Source organism: Chionomys nivalis, chromosome 2 (assembly GCF_950005125.1).
Source record: "Chionomys nivalis chromosome 2, mChiNiv1.1, whole genome shotgun sequence".
NCBI lineage: Eukaryota > Metazoa > Chordata > Mammalia > Rodentia > Cricetidae > Chionomys > Chionomys nivalis.
In genome coordinates this window covers 110,248,243-110,263,980 of record NC_080087.1, presented here as the reverse complement: position 1 = coordinate 110,263,980, position 15,738 = coordinate 110,248,243, and the positions used below count along the sequence as shown (strand labels likewise).

General features: G+C 43.8%; 1 protein-coding gene across 1 annotated transcript in view; it reads right to left on the bottom strand.

Moving 5' to 3' along the window:
• Pde6d (phosphodiesterase 6D) overlaps positions 1-15,614 on the bottom strand; it is a 43,906-nt gene extending 28,292 nt beyond the window's left edge. Inside the window, exon 1 of the mRNA XM_057761723.1 lies at positions 15,367-15,614. Within this exon, the coding sequence (XP_057617706.1) occupies positions 15,367-15,416 (50 nt within the window). The 5' untranslated portion in view covers positions 15,417-15,614. The remainder of the gene's footprint in view (positions 1-15,366) is intronic.
• Positions 15,615-15,738: the final 124 nt, after the last annotated feature.

Here is a 15,738-nt window from a genome sequence, read left to right as displayed (position 1 = left end):
TCAGAACTTAAAAGCCCTTTCTGCATTAGGCCTGAATTCATGACTTGGCAGAGTACTTGTAAATTATATATGGGCATGTGGTTCTGAGTAATTTCAAAGTAAGAAGATTTTTTTCCCCCAGGCAAAATGGCTGACTAAGCATATAATGATATAAGCTAATGCCTACCACTGCAGACCAGAGCAGTATGAGGCAAATCTTCCATACCAAGGTCACTGGCATGAAGAAAACGCTTCTGCTCATTCCTTGGGGTGGAACCAGCCGCAATGCCTGGCAGTGAATAAAGGAGACTCCTGTGCGGCAGCATCCTGAGCATTTTCATTACAAGAATGCTTTTCCTTGCCCTGGTGGTGAGGTTTTCTCCACCTGAACTTTGTTTTCAAACTTACTCTGTGAGTGCCCTCTTGTTGCTTCTGCCCTAGGGTTTGCTACATAGGGCAGGCCCTTTAGTAAATCCTTTTAGGATTTTTAAAAATTATTATTTTATTCTATGTTAGTGGTATTTAATTGCATGTATGTCTAAGCACCATATGCATGCCTGGTGTGATGCCTAAGGAAGACGGAAAGTGGGTCAGGTGATCTGAAACTGGAGGTACAGATAATGTAGTAAAGTCACCATGTGGAAACTGGAATTGAACCTGGGTTCTCCAGCACAGCAGCCATTACTCTTAACCACTTAGCCATCTCTCTAGGACCCAGCCCCACTTCTCAAACAATTTTTTTTTTTATAATAAAGGTCTCTTTATTTAGAAGTATATTCACAGATCAGCAGTCTCTGCATGAGCAGGAAACAGCAACCAAATCCAGCAGCCAAAAGACTGTGCACATTCTACATCTGTATAGGTAGTACATATGCCCACACCCAGAGTGAGCCAGTATCTTAAAGGCTATTGGCTGAAGGAGTTCCCACAGCACCTCCCCCTTTTATCTAAACAAAAGTGTTCTAAGTATAATACAAAACTATATACAATAAGAACAAATATCAAGTATAAAACTTAGAATTACATCCAGCATAAACAATTTCAAGCAAGAAACACATGCTAAATATTTTAATAGTTATCCTAAGGAGTCTGTCTTGTGTTAGAAATGGCTTGGCTAAGTCATGACAGGAGAGTAACAACAACTATTTAGTCTTCAACCCCTTCAAAGACCTAAGAAGGTAAATAATATTTCTTGAGTAAACAGGAAGTGCAATCAAGCAACTTCCAAAAGGTGCAATAAGTGACATAGACAACTGGTTACCTAGGCAGTCCTTCTCAAACAATTTAAAAGTTATATTCATTCATTTATTTACTGTGTGCACACATGCATGCAATATATACATGAAGTTACAGGACAACTGTGGGTCCTGAGGACCAGTTCAGATGATTAGGCTTGGTAACAATGCTTTAAACTATTGAGCTATCTTGCTGGTCACCTTTCATTTAGCACATACATTCTTAAAAATCAATTCTAATTGACATATTTATTTAGGTCTTTTGAGACGGGGTTTGTGTAGCAGCCCTGGCTGTCCTAGAATCTGATTTGTAGACCAGGCTGGCCTGGAACTCACAGGGATCCATCTGCCTCTGCCTTCCAAGTGCTGGGAGTAAAGGTGTGTGCCACTGCCGCCATACCCAGCTAATTGACACATATCTAAACAAATTTTTCTAAATAATTTTTCAGCAGGGTTCCCATTTATAGGAGACATGATGAGAAAGTATAAACACATCCCTGAGAAACCAGGCTTCAGCATCCTTGAAACTTAATATTCAGGAACAAGTGGTGATATCACTGTGAAATAATACTCTCCCTCTGGCAACATTTCTCTGCTTGGAAAGAGACAATCAAAATCCAGACTGGCCTGGGAAACAGTGCAGGTAAGTAATTTAGTAATGAGAAAGAGATCACCACTTGAAACATAACACAGTCTTCTCATCAGCAAAGCCAAACAAAGAAACAAACCTTTCTTTTTCTAGAGCCCATGATTCTACTGATCTGCAGTTATGCTATGAAGCTGGTCTCAGACAAGCCAGAAGAGACACATCTGAAAGGTTTTCAGAGACTAGCTTTGCCTTGCTTGCATCCCAGCACCTCCTGATGGAAGAAATGGCAGTGGGCCCCCTTTCAGGGGCATGCTCCCCAGAGGTTACTGTTGTTTCATCTTATTTGGAAGCATAGAAATAAGTTATTGAATTCCATCAAAATCTACATTCAGGGATTCTTGAACTTCACCTAAAAAAATTTTTTTAAAGCTACAGTACTGAGAGGGGAATCAATTTCCTTAAATTATAACCCTTAAGAAAAGATAAAAGGAGGGGCTGGAGAGATGGCTCAGTGGTTAAGAACATTGGCTGCTCTTCCAAAGGTCTAGGTTCAGTTCCCAGCACCCATAAGGCAGCTCACAATCATCTGTAACTCCAGTTCCAGGGGATCTGACACCAATGTACCAATATATATATTGGTATATATATATATTGAGACAGGGTTTCCCAGTAGCTATGGAGTCAGTCCTGGAACTAGCTCTTGTAGACTAGGCTAGCCTCAAACTCACAGAGATCCACTTGCCTCTGCCTCCCGAGTGCTGGGATTATAAGCGTGCACCACCGCTGCCTGGCTAATCTTTAAAAAACATAAAAGGAGAGCTGGGTGTGGTGGCTCCTAACTGTAATACACACTTGGGAGGCTGAGGCAGGAGGCTGCTGTTAGGTCTAGGCCAGCCTTGTTTCACCCCTTAAGTAAATAAAAGAATACAGAAAAGGAAAGTGAAAGATGATTTTGTGGTTCCTGCTTCCCGAATTGATGAACAGAGCTATCAGAAGTCTAAGAAATGTAAAAGAGAATCACTGAGTCTCTGGCTTTTTTGGCATCCTAAAACAGGAAACTTAAAAATTTGCAAAAGCAATTCTAAACTTTAAAGCAAAGTTGAATAAATGATTCACATGACAACAGTAAGCACAATACATTTGAAGAGCTACGGTTTTTAAAATGGGGAGACCTAATTTCAAAATATCCCTGCAAGTCAAACGGAGCAAGCATAATCTGCTCACAGATAATAAATGACGAACACACAACTGGACAACTGGGAAAGTGACTTTCACTACTTAATTGAATCCTCTTGATTTCTTCAGTGGCGAGAATCTCTGGCTTCATGCATGCTAATCTGGTGCTCTACCACTGAATTTCACACATATTCATCCACTAGTCATGATAACTTTCTTCAAGTTACTTCCTAAACTTGGTTTTCTGTCACCAGATTTCTTGAATAATATATTTTTGCTGATTTATTTCCTCTATTATCCATCTTCTAATACTGGCAGATTAAAATCTTGTTTCCTTAGATATTACTCTTAAGATCACTACTGATGTATAAGCTGTCAGACAAATATTCACGGAATGAAATTCCCAGCACTCCAAGGACGTTTGCTTCTTATGCTCCCTTGCTTGACTCCCACTCTCCATGCCATCATTTTGCTGCTACTCCACAGTACCTAAAAGATTGAACTCCTTAACACCTACTCCATCTTTCAAGATTTTACTTAATGACAATTCAGAAGCCTTCCACACACCCCCAGAAGTAAGCATTCTTCTGAGATTCTACTGCACTTATCACATGTACCCTAATTGCTATTCTTTCCACCTCCCTTACACAAGTCTTAAGGAGGTCAGAGGTTGATGTTAAGTATATTTTTCTCAATCACTTCACCTTATTTTCTGAGACAGAATTTTTCCATGTAGCCCTGGCTGTCCTGGAATTCTCTACATAAATAAGGCTGGTATTGAACTCACAGAAATCTACCTACCTCTGCCTCCCAAGTGCTGAGATCAAAGGGTGTCCCACTTTGCTTAGCCAATTTGCCTCATTTTTAAAGACAGCCTCTTTCTGAACCTTCTGGAGCTCATGAACTAGCCAGACTGGCTGGCCAGTAAACCTGAGGAATCCTCCTGGTCTTTGCGTCAGAGTAGGGAATACAGCCCTGCCTGCTGCACCTGATTTTTATATGGGCACTGGAGATCTGAATTTAGGTTTCCTAACACGTTTACAGGAAAATCACTTTACCAACTGAGCCATCTCCCTAGCTTGGAGGTCATTTTTTTTTTTTTATTTGTTTGTTTGCTTTGTTCTGAGACAGAGTCTTAATTATGTAAAACTGGATAGCCCAGAACTTGTTATACAGACCAGGCTGGCCTCAGACTTGTGGCAACCCTTTATCTCTACCTTCAGAGTGCTGAAATCACATTTAGTGCACACCACACCCAGTTAAGAAAGCCTTAGACATGAAGAATTTGTTAATTCTTGTATTTCTTGGGTTTAGTGGACGACACTCCACTTACAACTGTTGCAAACAAATGGAGCAGAAGTCAAGAAGTGGCTGCACAGAGACCTCCGCTGAAGGCTCACCTCTCACTCCTAGCACTCCTAGGTCCATGGCAGTGCTCAGATCCCTCCCTTAGTCTTTCACACGGCAATGACAAGAATATGTCACTGACAAGAAGACACTTCCCAAACTGAATCACCTGTTACCTACCACATTAAAAATACATACTTTTTTATTTTATATGTATGAGTATTTCACTTTCATGCACTATGTGCACCACACATGTTGCCTGGTGCCTTTGGCGGTCAGAAGGTGTCAATTCCCAGGAACTGGAGTTACAGCTGGTTGTGAGCCACCACATGGGTGTTGGGAACTGAACCCAGGTCCTCTCCAAGAGCAGGTAAGTACTTTTAACCACTGAGCCAACTTTCTAGTCCTTACCATATTAAAAAAAATCAGATTATAGGATAGGTAGGCGTGATAGCACATGCTTTTAATTTCAGTACTCAAGCTGATCTCTGAATTTGAGTCCAACCTGGTCTATACAGTAAGTTCCAGGCCAGCAAGGGCTACAGAGTGAGACCTTATCACAAGAAAACAAAAGGTTATGGTCTGTTATATTCTTATCTCAATCTATACTTAAAGTTTTTTTTTTTTTTTTGAGTTTTTTTTGAGTCAGGGCTTCTCTATGTAGCCCTGGCAGTACTGGAGCTAGCTCTGTAGACCAGGCTAGCCTCTAATTCAGAGATCCACCTGCCTCTGCCTCCTGAATGTTGGGTTAAGGTGTGCCACACCATAACCACACACAAGACAGTTTTTATCTGATACTTTTCACAGATATTAAGACAAGATTCCAGAGCTGAGTGGAGATAACCGGAACTATTTACAAGACGGTCTTCTAAATACGATCACTACACACATCTATTTGTGCTGAGGTCAGGGGATCAGGGAAGGCATTCTTCCCATTAATAAGATGGTCTGGATTGCTCACCTGAAGACGGTTTCCTTGTGGGATACATCCTGTGAGTAACATTGCTGTAAACCCTAATGGCCCATGATGCTGTGCTCATTAGATGTGAGTAGCAGCCTGTGTAGGGCATCATGACCAAAGCCGCTAGCTGTATTCCTGTGAGCAGCACCATGACCAAAGCCGCTAGCTGTATTCCTGTGAGCAGCACCATGACCAAAGCCGCTAGCTGTATTCCTGTGAGCAGCACCATGACCAAAGCTGCTAGCTGTATTCCTGTGAGCAGCATCATGACCAAAGCCGCTAGCTGTATTCCTGTGAGCAGCATCATGACCAAAGCTGCTAGCTGTATTCCTGTGAGCAGCATCATGACCAAAGCCACTAGCTGTATTCCTGTGAGCAGCATCATGACCAAAGCTGCTAGCTGTATTCCTGTGAGCAGCATCATGACCAAAGCCACTAGCTGCATTCCTGTGAGCAGCCACTTACTGAATACAGAATGTTAAAAACGTAAAAAAAAAAAAAGTGAAATCAAGAATATTCCCACGTCAGGTGGTGGCTCAAGCCTTTCTTTAATCCCAGCACTTGGGAGGCTGATGCAGGCAGATCTCTTTGAGTTTGAGCCCCGCCTGGTCTACAAAGTGAGTTCTAGGACAACCAGGACTACACACAGAGAAACCCTATCTTGAAAAACCAAAGAACCAAAACCAACCAACCAAACCCTATTTGGGTCTGAAGAAATGGCTCAGTGATTAAGAGTGCTTACTGCTCTTTCAGAGAACGATGGTTTCAAGTCCCAGCATTCAGATGGTAGCTCACAGTTGCTTGTAATTCCAGTTCCAGGGGATCTGACATCCTCTTCTGACCTCCACAGGCCCCTACATTTAGGTATACTTACACATACACCCAGGCATGTATATGTGCGTGTGCACCCTCCCCACAAACCTTCTGGGAAGTATCTTTTTTTCCCCCTTTCAGGTAACTAATTGTTAAAAAATTCCTTCTTACCCCAGGCTGAACTCTGCTCCCTAAATTTGGGAGCTGAGAAAAAACTAAAACCATATAGAGGACAAAAGTACAACAGAAAAGAATAATTCCCAAATGAAATACGAATCTGGGGACTGGAGGAATGGCCTGGCAGTTAAGAATACTGCTGCTCTTGCAGAGGAACCAGGCCTTGTACCTAGCACCATCATCAAGTGGCTCACACCTGCCTTCAACTCCAGTTCTAGGGGATTGGACATCCTCTTCTGGCCTCTGAGGTTATCTGTCTGCACATGGTGCATGTATATATACATGAGGTCACTCAAACATATACATAAAATGAGGCAGGTGGATCTCTGTAAGTCTGAGGCAAGTCTGGTCTACAAGAACTAGTTCCAGGATAGCCAGGGCTGTTACACAAAGAAACCTTGTTTCAAAACAAACAAACAAACAAACAAAAAATAAATAAAGAAAGAAAGAAAGAAAGAAAGAAGTTTGATTCTGTAATCCACACAAAAAGATAGGCACGTTGGCATAGGCTTGCAATCCAAGTGCTGGGAAGAAGGAAAACAGGTGGTTGTAGTCATATTTTGTTTGTGTTTTAACAAATAAAGCTTGCCTGAAGATCAGAGTGCAGAGCTAAGTCACTAGAGGCCAGGCAGTGGTGGCACACACCTTTATCCTAAGACTTGGGAGACAGAGGCAGACAGATCTGTTAGTTCAAGACCAGCCAGGGCTACATGAAACTGATCTAGTCTAAAAGAGAAACAGAGCTCACACAAAGGTGATCCTAACAATTGGGATCACACGCCTTTAATCCCAGCACTAGGGAGGTGGAGACAGGATGGGATAGGGCTGGGCGGTGAGAGGACTATAAGGCGGGAGGAGACAGGAGCTCAGATGCAGTCTGAGGATGCAGTCTGAGCAGTCAGTCTGAGAATGTGGTGTGAGTAGGCAGTATGAGGACAGGATCACCCCTTTTGGTCTGAGTATTGGTAGTGGATGGCCGCTCTGCTTCTCTGATCCTTCAGCTTTCACCCTGAGAGTTGACTCCAAGTTTTTATTATGAAAACACTATCCTGAGTGAGGTAACCCAGACCCAAAAAGATGAACATGGGATGTACTCACTCATAATTGGTTTCTAGCCTTAAATAAAGGACATTGAGCCTATAATTTGTGATCCTAGAGAAGCTAAATAAGAAGGTGAACCCAAAGAAAAACATATAGTTATCCTCCTGTATATTGGAAGTAGACAAGATTGCCAGGCAAAAATTGGGAACTTGAAGCCGGGCGGTGGTGGCGCACGCCTTTAATCCCAGCACTCGGGAGGCAGAGGCACGCGGATCTCTGTGAGTTCGAGGCCAGCCTGGTCTACAGAGTGAGTTCCAGGACTGGCACCAAAGCAACAGAGAGACCCTGTCTCGAAAAACAAAAAACAAAACAAAACAAAAAAAAATTGGGAACTTGGGGGTGGGGTGGGATGGGGGTAAGGGGAAATGGGGAGAGAAAAGTGAGAAGGGGAGGATGGGGGGAGATTGGGGGAATGGGATGGTTGGGATAAAGGAAGGGTGGATATGGGAGCAGGGAAGTATATATCCTAATTAAGGGAGCCATCTTAGGGTTGGCAAGAGACTTGACTCTAGAGGGGCTCGCAGGTGTCCAGGGAGATGTCCCCAGCTCGTTCCTTGGGCAGTTGAGGAGAGGGAACCTGAAATGAACCTATCCTATAGCCATACTGATGAATATCTTGCATATCACCATAGAACCTTCATCTGGCGATGGATGGAGATAGAGACAGAGACCCACATTGGAGCACCGGACTGAGTTCCCAAGGTTTTAGCAGAAGGAGGGAGAACATGAGCAAGGAAGTCAGGACTGCGAGGGGTGCACCCACCCACTGAGACAGTGGGGCTGATCTATTGGGAGCTCACCAAGGCCAGCTGCAGAGGCAGGCAGATCTCTGTGAGTTCGAGCCTCCCAACTGTGTTGGATTAAAGGCATGAGCTACTACAGCCTGGTTAATTCTGAAGGTTTTATAAAAGCAAGTAACAGTAAAAGTAAACATCAGCCACATTAGCAAACTATACTAATTACATTAAAATATTGTAATAAAATATAGCAGCAAAATAAAACAGTATTTAAAAATATTTTACTTCAGCACTAAAGGTTGAAAGCAGGTGACTGTTCTTTTACTGTCCTCTTTTTATTTAAACTTTTACTTTGAGGCTAAGTTGCCCTGGAAGGCCTTGAACTTTCAATGCTTCTGTCTTAGTCTCTGAGTAGCTGGGATTACAGGCCTAAACCACCAGGCCTAGCAAGTAACATCATGTAAAGACATCCCTTCTAAACAGAAATAGAGGGGGAAAATCTTTCATTCATTTTGTAGCCTTCAAGTGCAGAGTACCCTGTGCATAACAGCCTCTCAGCAGACCTTTGGTTAAATGAAATAAATGGGGAATGTGAGATTCGTAAATCTATCGGCTGTTTAAAATGATCAAATCCAAAATCTACATAGAAGCATCTCATTTGCCTCCCCCCAAAATTTCATTCGTAATTTTCATTTACAATTAGGAAATGTCATTCTTTTTTTTTTTTTGATTTTCGAGACAGGGTTTCTCCGTAGCTTTTGGTTCCTGTCCTGGAACTAGCTCTTGTAGACCAGGCTGGTCTCGAACTCACAGAGATCCTCCTGCCTCTGCCTCCCGAGTGCTGGGATTAAAGGCGTGCGCCACCACCACCCGGCAGGAAATGTCATTCTTTTAACAAACAAAGAAATAGAAAACTCTTAATGTGTATGTACGAGTTGAAAACAGGTAAGAAGGGATGGGACAGAGATGCTAAGAAAATGAAATTATGGTGTTTTATTTTTCAAGTAACACAACAAATACAAAACCCTTCATGAATTCCCTCAGTTATAGCTGAGTTTTTCAATATTATTCATGTTTTCTGGATATCTATAATGGACATATGAACAAAGCTTTGTATGAATAAACAGGACACAAATATTTATTTGGAACCTTATGACTTTATAGACACATACTCATGTCATGACAATCCCACTGAAACTATGTTAAACCATACTGTAAAACTAGGTGATTACCCCAAGCATGTACAGGCATGGGGCAAGAAATAAATCAATGAAACAATATCCTAAAAGTAAAACCATGCTTTATGAAAGTTTGCTATATGACAAAGACTGTTCCAAAACAAACGGAGGAAAAGTGGCCTAAGAGGCTAGTAAATATTACTGGGGTAGTGGGCTTTCCAAGCAGCTTGTTCCTACCACACACTGTAAGTATAAATACATTTCAGGTGGGTTAAAGTGTTAAGTATTGAAAATAAGAAAACAGGCTATTTGATTAATCTTAGGATAAGAGAGATCACCAGCACAAAACAAAACAACAACAACAACAACAAACTCTGCTTCTGTATAGTCACAAAAATTGGTTTAAGATGCAAAATTGTCCCTCTCTACAGAAATTGTTAAGAAAATGTAAAGTATTTAATGAGCTGAACCAGGGTATGAGGGAGATCTTCCTAAGTAAGACAAAAATGCAAAAGTCCAATGGAAAGTATGGATACATTTTTATAAAACTTAAAAAGAATTCTGTTCAATCACAAAAAGGAGATAAGCCAGACAAGGTGGCACAGGCCTGGAAACTCGGCTTCATGGGAGGCTGAGGAACAAAGATCAATAGTTCAAGGCTTGCTGGGGCTACTGAGTGAGTTCAAGGCCAGTCTGGGCAACTTAATGTGACTCTGTCTCTAAGTAAAAATCCTAAAAGATTTAGGGAGATACAATGGCTGTTGGGGAAGAAGTTATTGTCTTCAGTGATGTAGCCACCAGTGAACCAGTGGAGGAATTCACAACCACACCCACTGGACGGCCCCTGGTTAAACCACTGGGAAAGTCACAAAGCAAAAACAAAAAGACATGAAAGTGGTGTGAGGACTTGATGGGAATTGGGGGGGAGAAAAGAGAAAGTGGGGATGAATGTGACTATTGTGTATTATATACATGTACGAGTTTGCCAAAGGATATCTAGACGAGCAAGTAAGTAAGCAAAAGGAGAGCTGGGGATATACTCAGATGACAGAGCGTTTGCTCAGCATGTGATTCATGCCTAGGTTCTATCCCTGGGGTTGCAGAAACAAAAACCCAGAGCTAGAACCACAGAAAAGGGGTTAAGCAGTATACTATGACAAAATACTTAAAACATATATGTTAGGCAAAAGGCTAATAAGCACAAAATATAAACAATATCCGGAAAGTGACAAGAAAAACAAACAACAGTAAAATGGGTAAACATTAACAAATAGTTTAGAGAATAAAATCGAAAAATAGGAGATTTGCAGCTTCATTGATTAAAAACACTGCCAAGACATAAGGCTCAATGTATGTAAGCTTTTCCAAACGCTTAGATATCAATTCATTTCACGTCACAACAGACCGGTAAGACAGATACTATTGTTGGTCCTGTTTTTTACTGAAGAGCACTGAGGTGAAACTGCTCAGGAACACAGGACGAGAATTCCATGGCAGGCAGTGTAGCCCCTCACGTCAGTAGAGCTTTTCTCTGCCTTTTTTGAGAGGTGCCTATAGTTTGCTCTGTAAATCAGGAAAACTAAGCTGGCCTCAACTCAGACATCTGCCTGCCTCTGCATCCTAAGCACTGGGGTCATAGGCATGTGTCCTACCACCTAGCTAGCATAGCACTTAACCACAGTGGTACATTATTCTTCCAGCGAGCTGGAGATGCAGAAATACAATTTTTAAAAGGTTAAACTTCAAATGAAACAAGATTTTCAAAAAAACAAATCAATGTGCAAAGCTGAATACTGTTGGTGGGAGAATATATGGTGCCTTTTTAAAAAAAATATTAATGTGCTATTTTGAATGAGAATGGCCTCCACAAGCTCATATATTTGAATGTTTGGTCACTCGCCAGTCTGTGGAACTATTTGGGGGAGGATTAGGAGCTGTGGCCTTGTTAGAGGTGTGTTACTGGGAGTGGGGCTTTGAGGTTGGCTCTCTGCCTAACATTTGTGAATCAGATGTAAGCTCAGCACCATGTCTTCCTACCCGTAGCCGCTGAGCCTCTGAAACTGTAAGCTCCAATACCTTTTCTTCTCTAAGTTCCACTGGTCATAGTGTCTCATCACAGCAAAAGGAAAGTAATTAAGACAAGTATTACTAAGCAGAAAACCTTTTTCAGAAACAATTTGAAAACAATTCAGAAAAAAAATTTCCAACAAAAGGTGGTGAGTGATCAAGTTGTTTCTAACATAAAATTATCTTTTAAAAAATGTAAGCGGAAGCCTGGGTGGGGTATGGTGGTGGCGGCGGCGGCGTGTACCTTTAATTCCAGCACTCAGGAAGCAGGAGCAGGCAGATCTCTGAGTTTGAGGCCAGCCTGCTCTACAGAGTTAGTTCCAGGACAGCCAGAGCTACATGGTGAGACACTGTCTTGGAAAACCAAAACCAAAACAAACAAAAGAAAGCAGGTAAACCATACTGTTCCTGTTTTCTCTCTCTTTTAAAGATCTATTATTTATGTGTGCCTACACGAGTTTCTGTATGCCACGTGTGTGTAGGGCAGGAGCCCCAGGGGGTAAGAAGATGTCAGATCCCCTAGGATTCAGTTCCAGTAGGTTGCCAACTGTCTGGTGTGAGTGCTAGGAATCAAACCCAGGTCCTTTGAAAACCAACTAGCATCCTTAATCTCTTAACTGCCAGCTAGTGTCCAGCCCCATTTCCCTTCTCTATTTTCGGATGTCAACAAAGGATACCAGAGCATGCACACTTCACTCCGCCCATGCTAACTGTTCGGCTGGAATCTCCAGCTTGCTCCCGCAGCTCTTGCCTGGTTTGACAAGACCCATTCCAGTCTCTCCAAACCCTGCCCACTCAGAGAACCTCTAAATAAAAGGAAGCCACCAAAAAGCCCAGTTCCACCTTCTTGGCCACTGCAGCAGCTCCTCCCTGGAAGTTGTCAGCCGTCTAAGTACCCCCGCCCCAAGTGCGCAGCTTTTGACCACGCTTGGGCACAAACCCAGCTTGTGGCAGACATGTCACCACCCCTCTCCCACAAGCTACGTAATCTCCCTACTTTAGTTCAGGAGTGTGGTTTCTCTGGCCTCGATCTCTGGGACTGGAGAATCCACTGGGGAGTTGCTTTGCTCAAATAAACCTGTTGTTCTACTTTTTCAATTCAGCTTGATCCGGCTTACTGTGCCGGCAGAGAAGCCTACTATCAGGTCACAGAAAACCTATCACTAACTTCTATGCGGCACTAACATCATTACTTAAGAGATCAATTCAAACCCTGCATTTTTTATCTTTTATTTTTGGTTTTTCAAGACAAGGTTTTTCTGCATAGCCTTGACTGTCCTAGAACTAGCTCTGTAGATCAGGCTGGCCTTAAATTGACAGAGCTCAGACCGTCTTTTCCTCCTGAGTGCTGGGACTAAGAGTGTGCGCCAATCACACCAAGCTTTAAGCCTTTTCTGCATTTGCCCTTTAGCTTTTTCCTCAACAGGTCATGCCAAGAGTAATGGTGACAAGGGCTAAGCTTTTCTGCTGTATTCATTTACTCCAAACACCTGTTTTTAGCGTCGCTTCTGGAATTTAGTTCCCCACAATCTATGGTTTATTATCTACAGTACACACACAGTAACAACTTTAAAGGAAAAATAAAGGCCACACTATAGCTTTTCTAACACTTTAGTCATCCATATCTGCTAGGGTTCCATTATAAAGACAAACAGAAACACACACAGAGCTATAAAATGGTCTGTTACTAAACTTCACTATCTAAATACATTGACTTTATCATGAATGGCAATATGTAAGGGGACGCAGCCTTCTGTTTTGAAAAAGCACAGCAGGGGCAACTCATTTTCTAGTTCTCCCAGCTGCAGGGAGATGTTTTCTTCTCAATATACTCTGCTTGTTTGCCCCTAAAATCAAACTATCAAAACCTCTGTACACTAGTTTTCATTTTTGCTCCTTGACTTTCCTGTGTTGTTTTGTTTCTCCCTGATGCTACAGAAACCCAAGACCTTGTGTATACTCCCAGTCCACTCTTCCACCCTTTTTGAAAATGTAGTGTTATGACCTTTTTTTTTTTTTTTTTTTTTTTTTTTTGAGTTAAGGTCTCGCTCTACAGCCAAGACTGGTCTTGAACTCATGACATTCTCCGGCTCCAGTCACCAAGTGCTAAGATTATAAGCATGACCTAACATGCCGTGCTAAGCATTCTGAATTTTACTCCATCACCCCTGGTTTTTCTCTCTCTTCTCCTTTTTTTTTTTTTTTTTTTTTTTTTTTGAGACAGGGTTTCTCTGGGTAGTGCTGGCTGTCCTGTAACTGTCTCTGTAGACCAGACTGGCTTCGAACTCACAAAGATCCACCTGCCTCTGCCTCCCGAGTGCTGGGATTAAAGGCGTGAGCCACCACCACTCAGCCCCTCAGTTACTAATGATGACAAAGCAATTAAGTATTGGAAGAGGTGAAACAGGTCCTGTGAAGATACAACAGGCTGCTCAGAGAACAGTGCTTTCCTAAGCCTCCAGGGGAGGGAGAAGCTCATTGAGTGATGGCTACATTGCACCGAGAGGAATTTATGAGCATTCCTTGCTGTACGGAACGGATGTGAGCAAAGATTAAGGTCAGCAGAATGCAAAACTGGAATACATTTCAACTGCATCTTTAAAAAAAAATCTTTATGTTCCTTTATTGGAGCGAGCTTCCTGACGTATGCAGTGATGTATTTACTAAAAAGGGTTCTGTGCAGAAATTGCACACTACCCATACAGACGGATTTTGGTTACACTTTGCCTATTGGTGGAGTAGTTCCACTTATTTCATCTGCATCTTATGGTGGCAAATAATCCATCAAAGCACGAAGCTTCTAGCTGGACGTGCTGGCCCATACTCTCAGTCCGAGCACTTCCAGCACTCTGGAGATGAGGCAGGTGGATCTCTATTTGAGGTCAGCCTGGTCTACACATCAAGATCTGGGTCAGTCAGAGGTACACAGTGTGACCCTGGCTCCAAACCAAACCAAACCCTGCAAACCTTCCTTACGATATATAGACAGTTTGCAAAAGTCACACTACACTATGATAGGCAGAGGCAATTGTTTGTTTTCTTCCTCTGCCTCCTCACTGCCTTCCTGTAAGAGGGAGCATCCTTGAACTCTATAAGATGCTGAGGGTGACCTGAATTTCTGATCCTCCTGCTTCTATCTCCCAAGTAAAGGGATAACAGGCATTCAACACCAAGCCCATCGAGGCAATGATTTCTTATACTGTACGGTGTCCTCAACACAATTAATTGTGAACAGCTCCAACAGAATAAAGCTTTAACCACAGCAATGCCAAGGAACAAAAGTAGTTTTGCCAGAAGTGAGTTCAAAACCAAAGTACCTCAAGGCATCTCACACACGCTCAGGTTACTCCTGGAACTAGAGAACTTGAGAGGTTGAGGAGAAAAGTGACCATCCAATGCTTAACTGTTGAGGTGGGGTCGGTCTTGGATTTCTCTTTCCCCACCTCTCCACTACTCCAGCCCTAGAAGAAGCCACAAGTGAGGGAGAGAAGTTGTGGAAACAAGACGGGGGTGGGGGCTGAGTGAGATGGGGTACCCAAGAGCATGTACAGTTATCCCACACAAGGTCACCTGCTTGGAGTCACTTTCCCCTGCTCCCTCATGGGCTTCCCGCCAAAGACGCTCCAAGGCAGACTAGGCGGCCAGTCCGCCGCACCCCCTCGGCCTCTGCACGCGGACCACAGCCCCCTTCTAGCCTCCCGACTCCGACTAGCGCCCCAGGACACTGGTTCGATGCCGACACCTCTCGCAGCCAGGTCCCGGGGCTCCTCTGCCTCCGTCCCCCAGAGGCTCCGTCAACGTCCCCTTCTTCCCTCAGGGCGCCCCTGTGCCCGCCTCCCGTTCGCAGTCCCTCCCGGGGGGCCCGGCACACCGTTCCTTTCTTGCCCCCTCTCGCAGCCCTTTTTCCCCCGGTGCCCACCAGGCACCCCCATCACAGTTCGGCTCCTCCGAGCCCCGGCCTCCTCCCAAGTCCTCCCCGGCCCCGCCCCTGCTCCCGGGCGGATACAGTTTGAAGCCTCTCAGGATATCCCTGGCCCGCTCGTCCTTGGCTGACATGATGCGGCGCCTGCCGCCTGCGGCCCTCCCACGCTGGCTCGGCGGGGCCTCGCAGACGGTACCCAGGAACCGAGGACGGAGCCGCTCCCCGGCCGGACACCTCAGGCAAGCAGCGGTAGCGGCCAGACCCGAACCGGCCTCTCCCTCCCCTAAGCTCCCGCTCCTGATCCCTTCGCCTTCCCTCTAGTCGTGGAGCTCCCGCCCTGAAACCAATGGCAAGCCAGCCTTGGCGATTGACATCCCGAAGAGCCAATAGCAATGCTCAGCGGCTTCGCTCGGGGACGGAGAGCGTCAGTGGGAAAGGCCCTCTCGGAGGAGTCCC